We start from the raw sequence: 7,193 nt of genomic DNA, 5'->3' as shown, positions 1-7,193 counted from the left end.
CCTCATGGTCAGTCTAATTTTGAAGACATTTAGTCATTTACATCACCTTTCAAAAATATAACTTAATTAAAAATCTAAATTAAAATTAAGTTATTTCATCAAAGCAAAATAGTAAAATAATATAAAAATTCATTTTCATCAACTGCTTATAATATTTCAATTAATTTAAAATTTCTTTTTATCAACTAGAACTTGCTAGTCTTGTTTTTGGAAACTCTATTAAGTATATACTAAAAAATTATAAAAGTTTTCTGAATGTGCAGCCATGTTCAAACTTCAGCAACAATCTTACTATATCTATCATCTTATACAGATAATAATTGCTGTCATAAACATACAATGATACAATAAGATTCTTTTTGCCTTTGCAAATCCTTTTCTATTATCTATAGTTAGACCTGAGGCCAGTATCCTAGTTAGATCTGTTCTGCCTTTTCACAAACAACAATTCTTACAGAACATCAGGTGCTTACTTTTACCAAAATTGTGGATCAACTTAGGCCAAAGCCACTTCACTTTGATCAATCACCCCATAAGAACATGCCCTTCATGTAAAATCCTACAGTTTGAGAATTGTTGACAGTACGTAGAATGTATATCCATTTTCTCTTGTGTGGATTGGTCATGGTTTATAGTTCTAAGAACTTGCGACGCGCCTAGCCGCATCAAGAGCGCGGTCGAATATTGATTCGAGAATAGAAACATCTTCCAGGCCGACGCTAATCCGCACCAAGTCAGATGCTACACCAAACGAATTGGCCTAGTACGGATAGTGTAAGTGTATGAGTAAGCCAAATATTTCATAATACATACCCACTCAAGTTCCCCATAATGAGCCAATAGCGTGTATGGCGAGCTTTATCTAGTCAGCTGGATAATATACTCATTGATCGTGGCATGAAGCATACCTTAGCGTGAAATTTGTGCCTAGACTTGGGCCTTTCATCACATTAAGAGCATCGAAAAACGCCATTGCTGTCGTCGTTGTCCAAAAGGTGATTGAAAACAATCCTCCATATCCGCCCTTCGGGTTTCGACAGATATCATATAAGTGTTTGGTTGGACTGTACTTTGGATAAAATATTTCTTTAACTGTAGAAAAAGTCAGAGGCAAAATTAAGTGTTATTCCAAAATAACTGACCTAGCGGTGATGCTTTCAATCGCGCTGTTATCGCTTCTGTTGACACATTAATCCTCTGGATGCGAGAAATAAAATCACGGCTGTTCCTTTCCAGAAATATGGCATCTTCATGCCAATAGTTATCCTCATACTCTTTATCAAGGACGCCCTTCAATGCTTGATAATACTGGCTGTGAGGGTTATAAACAGCACTTCCTCCCATTACATTACTATCCCCGCTAAAAATTTTCGTCAAGCTGCTAACAACAATATCAGCATAAGGTATAACGTTGACATTAATGAAATTCCCCAATGATTCATCCACAACAACAGCAAAATCATATTTGGTACCCAGGGCATATATACGCCTGAGATCAGGGGATCTCAACAATGGATTCCCGGGAAATTCTGTAAATAATGCCAAAAATCTCTCTCCTGCCTCTAAGCGACTTTCTAAATCATTGATGTCTTGTGGTGATCCGTGGCCGTAGAAGACAACGCCTGGTCCCCATTTCTCTAGAATTTTAAGCGTATCAATATAAGGGAAACCAAAGCAGATACTTTTCATTGGACCCCGAGCAGCCAGGAGAGTTTGATGCGAGTTAAAAATGGAACTCATTCCGCTAGGGTAGAGATAAACGTGATCGTCAGTAACACCATCGATCCGGCGGCTACTTGTAGAAGAAGTTTCAAGAGCTTCTGACAGGCCGACTGTTGCGGTAATGGAACCTGAGATCCTCCTCTTCACGGCCAGTTTTGCACTATGGGCCAATGACAGATTCAAATTTCGCCCAAAGCGCTCCTCGATGAATTGGTCAAATTCTCGACCTTCTGTACGTATCGAGTGGAGGTTCTCGCTCCAGCCTTGGTGGAGTATTTCTTTGGTGGAGCCAGACCCTCTATCGCAGTTCTGATATCTTTTGGGCCCTCTTGGGAAATCTTTGGGTTGTGAAGCTGTGGTTTGATCAAGAAAGCTATGGGACAAAAAACCGTCCATTAGTAGTTTCAAGTAAAACTCGCTACACCGGCTCGAAATCCCCTCTCCGCTATGTTGCCATACTTGTTTTGCCAGGCCAGCGTACCGTTCGGGATAAAAGACGCAGAATATGCCAGGTGCTATGCTGTATGGCCGTTCGCTTGATGCCAAAGGAGCGAAGGGTGATATCACCGCTAGCCGCACAAGTCGAATGTGTTTGTGGCAGTCCGTCGGTACCCTCGATAGCATGAACTGACGGCAGTGAGATGTTGCCTTCAAAGATGGAAACAGTGCTATAGACTCTCCCACATATCCAAATCTTCGAACCAGCTGTCTAGATAAGTCTTGTATGGATTTATGAAAAAAGAACCTCGGGTAGCCGGTACTCATAGCATGGATAACCCACTCCTCTCCTTCTTCATAGCCTACGTTGGCTTTCCAAGTCGGGAGGGACACGCTGACAGCCTAAAACTTGAGGTTAGTATTGCTGTTATGCTGAGAAAATAAGCAATGCTGGAAATTCTGGTACTTTGTAGAAAAATGATGACACTGTAGATATACTATAGCAGATATCAACAGAATGGTGCAAAAGGCAGTCCATTGAAAACAAACCCAGTCTAGAAGCAGCAGGCCTCAACTCACATGGGAAGTATTTGGTGGGATCGATTCTCCTAAGGCCAGGTTTTGTGCCATTTGGGGCGTCATATGAAATACAGATCAGTTTTAACTAGTGGTGAGGCAAGAAGTAGGAAAACAGTCAGAAGGATATTGTTTGTAGGTAAGTAGTGTGGTAGTGCTCCGTAAAGCTTGATGGATTCTAATTACTCACTCTTGTGAAGGGTCTACAAAGCATGTATGTTGAGCAGAAGCAGTCAGGTCACTTGTCAGGTGACCAGTACCGCAGCCTAAAAGACACAAGCGGTCATAATTTGTATTGAATGTTTTACATTGTATTGCCACAACTCTTTTTCTTTTCCACACACAGAAGTAGACTAAAAAGATCTGATTGATTCTATTGAAATGTACTTCATATAGACTCTTCATCTCATCATCTCAGATGCATGCTGTTAATGTTCTTTAGTGTGACTTTAGTGGTTTGAGCTAACCTATTTGGGTAATTTGACCAGAATCTGACCAGGACAGCATCTGAGCTGGTTTTCAACTTTTTTGCAGAAAGTCAGAAATAATCATACAAATTTAAGAATTATAAACTGAATCAGAGTCATGCATGTTGAATTAACTGCTTTGAGAACTTAATATGATGTTTTTTTATATAGACTTCATCTATAAATTATAATTATGTTTAAATTTACTGTAGAGCTTCTTGTTCAATCTGCTTCATATTATTGAATTTTTTCATTTAATTATCTAATTGAGAAATACTGATTGATCAGTTTTAGTTATTCTATAATGACAGTATGTATATAAATACATCTTTTCTCTAAATTAATGATCTCTCAGCACTTATCTATCTTCTTTATAGACTAATTTAAGTTTTTATTGTTGAGATTTCATATTGTCTGTTTTCATGTAATTTTTTTAACTCTATTCTATCTAATTCTTATAACATTATCACTTTCAGCTAGGCTGACTGCAGGGACAGGGATTTCCCAACTGGGATCCCATCCCTAATGCACTAATGGGAAATTGGGATGGGACTGGGAATTGGTAGTTCAAACTGAGATGGGACTGGGACTTGAGTTTCAAGTACTGAAATGGGAATGGGACTTAATTTAAAGAGACTGGAATTATTTAATTAGGAATAGGGATCCCCAATTTCCCTAAACTTAAAATAAAATCTTATTTTATACTATTTTTAGTACCAAAATCATATACAAATGTATATATGCATTTTGACTTGATGTGCCAATTTTTCTATTTTGTCATATTTTGGTGTAAAAATACACTTTCAAAATAAAGTTTGAAAAAAAATTAAAGTTGTTTTAGGGATAGAGAAATTCAGGGATGGGACATAACATAGAAAATTTGAAACTGGGAAGAGAATGTGACTTGTTTTCATATTTTGGGATGGGATTGGGACCAATTTTCAAATTTTGGGAAGAGATTGGGATCAACTCAATTGGGATTAACATTCAGTCTTGTCCCTTTGGGATCCCAAAGGGACCCCAACAGTCAGCCTACTTTCAGCTGAATATCATTTAAATTCTCTGATCAACTAAATAAGTGATTGTTTTATTAAAGTACACATTTTTTTTTTTTCATTTTCTGCTCTATATCTGATTTGCTATCTATTTCTGAATTGATGAAAAATAAAATACATATTATGTTGTAAAAGTTAACAGAAAGCAGTAAAGAAGAAATGAACTTGTCTGAAATAATTCAGAACTACTTAATTATTTAATCTCTCAGCATTAAAGACAGAATTTACTTATAATAATAAAAATCAGATTTCATTAACAATGTTCATAAATGAAACAAAATGATGTATGCATATAATTAATATTATTAAATCAGTTTTTGATTATTAAATCAGAAAGTATTAATTAAATATACTTATAATACTTCTTTATTAAAGAAATCATCTTCTTCTCATTGTAAAGACTTTATTTAATAATAATATAATTGTTCAGACTTTTCTGATTCTACTGTCTGAAAATATGATTATATATGTACTTTCTCTCACTATTATTGAAACTGAATAGATTCAGAAGATGCAGTTTTTATCTGAAGCTCTCTTACTATATGTTTATGATGATAATATTAATCAGCCAAGTCTAAATCAAAATTGCTGCAGAATTTATATACTCATCTGTATATAAGTTTTAAGTAACTGATCAGTTCAAAACTGCAGTCAATTCTCAAAAATTCTGTTTTTTGAAATTACTTCACTATTATAATTATAAATGAATTACATTTAATGTTAGATTGAGAGAAGAAGTTCTGATGGTCATTTTCATATCTTTATATGATCAAAGCACTACTGAATGAGATGTCATGAGCTGAAATCACTGTCACATGTAATTGAGTCTACATAAAAGTCATGTTTGAGTCTATTTCACTGTGCTTGAGTTATGATATTATTTTTACTGATGTGAATTAGTCTGAGATAGCTATCCTGATCAGTTGTATTAAATGTAGAAAGTTCAATACTTTTGAGTCACTTTTCTTTATAATTAAACAGATTTTTGATCAAATCACTGCTATAGCTGTTAAAACATTATATCACAATCATAAGTCAATTTCAGATAGAATCTCCAAAATTATAGTCTTTGTAATAAAAAAGAATGTTCTAAAGAGCACTTTAGTGTGATCAGAAATTAACTAATTAGTCACTTTGAGAATTTTACTACTCTGACTTACTTCACTGTCAGCACTTGATATGAAACACCATCAATTCTAAGTCAAATTTAATGAAAATATATTCATTGGAAAGCTCTTGTTTTATTTAGTTATTCTCTCCATTTTTGCCTGGCAATTCACTGTGGTGGGTGGGAAATCTCACACCAAAGACTGAATCACCAGTTTTGGCTACTCAGGCACTTTGTCTGGTCATCACAACACAATCACCTCCACTACAGCCCTGAAATGTTGGAAATTGATTTCTTTTGTGTTAAAGAATCTATACTCAAGAGAAAAATACTTGCCTTCTCAAACTGATTAAGAATTCATGCAGTTTTGGTGACTCTTCATCAGTCTTTCACAGTGAAAAGTTTTTGTGTTCCTGGCTTACTAAGCCTTAATCAGCAACACCAAAGCTGAATTGAAGTCTGAACTTACATAATTATTCCACCAAACTCTATTATACTCCATCAAAGTGGTACAACTGCAGAACACAGCCAAAATTCTGGCAGAACATAGAAATTTGATCACAACTCAGCCAAAACAAAATCTTTTTAAATTCAGTTGGATATTTCTGATTCTCTGATCAATTCTCTACTTCTCTGATATCCTATTGATTTTCTCCAGCCCTGATTTTCACTTCCAAAAAGTCAAAACCATTTGCCAGTTGGGGTCAGCAAAGATAAATTCAACCACAACTCAGTCAAGACAAGATCTCTTCAAATTTGGTTTGATATCTCTGATTCTCTGATCAATTCTCTACCTCCCTGATATCCTATCAATTTTCTCCAGCCCCAATTTTCACTTCCGAAAAGTCAAAACCATTGGCCAGTTGGGGTCAGCAAAGATAAATTCAACCACAACTCAGTGAAAACAAGGTCTCTTCAAAATTGATTTGATATCTCTGATTTTCTGATCAATTCTCAATCTTCCTGATATTCTATTGATTTTCTCTGGCCCTGATTTTCACTTCTGAAAAGTCAAAACCATTTGCCAGTTGGGGTCAGTAAAGATAAATTCAATCACAACTTAAACAAAACAACTCTTCTCTCTTTCTTATTTGTTCCAAAGGCATAGACTCTTCCAGTCACTGATTTCTGCATTCATCAGCTAGTGATAGTTAAAATTGCTCTTTTATAGTTAGAATAATCATACTAGACTTGTTGATTTTCTAGCAAAGAAGAAGGCTTTTTACTTACATATCATAACAGTTTCTTTCAGTTCTTCTGCAGTTGGAATTTGACTTTGCCTTGAGATACATTAGTGTCTTGCAAAGAAGAATTAGAATTGTAATCTGAGATTGAAAAAGAACTGAGTTATCTTGAATCTTAGATATTGATTCTGAGATTCTGATAAAGTTGCTTGTCACTCTTCAAAAAGACAAGAAGAGATTTTTTCCTGGGCTTGACTTCTTAAATAGACAGGAACAGCACATAAGTCATCCATTTTCTGTGATCAACATAAGATATAGGGACTAAAGTTACACTCTTGAAGTGTGAGACTAGTTGATATATTGAACTGAGATTATAAGTGGTTTACTTAAGTCTTCCCTACCAAAAAGACTTTCAGTTTGACAATTCTCTTGAAAAATTGTTAGTGGGTTCTCTTATTCAAGTACATCTACTCATCTGGCTTCACAAGTTTTCCTTTGTTATCTTGCACCATTCCCCTCAGTTCCAGAGTAATCTTAAAATAAACTGCTTTATTAGTTCAGGAACACGCCATCTATTACTGCTATTTTTGTTCAGGGAATTTTGAAAACTTTGGCTTTTTCTTGACTGATTTCTGTCAAAACT

The 7,193-nt window shown here is 35.3% G+C and overlaps 1 protein-coding gene across 1 annotated transcript; it reads right to left on the bottom strand.

Annotated features, from left to right (window-relative positions):
* Positions 1-637: 637 nt before the first annotated feature.
* On the bottom strand, positions 638-2,790 carry STR2 (Cystathionine gamma-synthase; the record flags this gene model as incomplete). Its single annotated transcript, XM_049255714.1, has 5 exons — positions 638-760; positions 814-856; positions 909-1,092; positions 1,143-2,562; positions 2,740-2,790. The coding sequence occupies 5 exons, from the start codon at positions 2,788-2,790 to the stop codon at positions 638-640; spliced, it is 1,821 nt and encodes a 606-aa protein (XP_049105305.1).
* Between the last annotated feature and the right edge of the window lie 4,403 nt (positions 2,791-7,193).

This window comes from Ophidiomyces ophidiicola, assembly GCF_022830035.1.
Source record: "Ophidiomyces ophidiicola strain CBS 122913 chromosome Unknown scaffold_51, whole genome shotgun sequence".
Classification (NCBI taxonomy): Eukaryota; Fungi; Ascomycota; class Eurotiomycetes; order Onygenales; family Onygenaceae; genus Ophidiomyces; species Ophidiomyces ophidiicola.
This window is presented reverse-complemented; position numbering and strand designations above follow the sequence as displayed.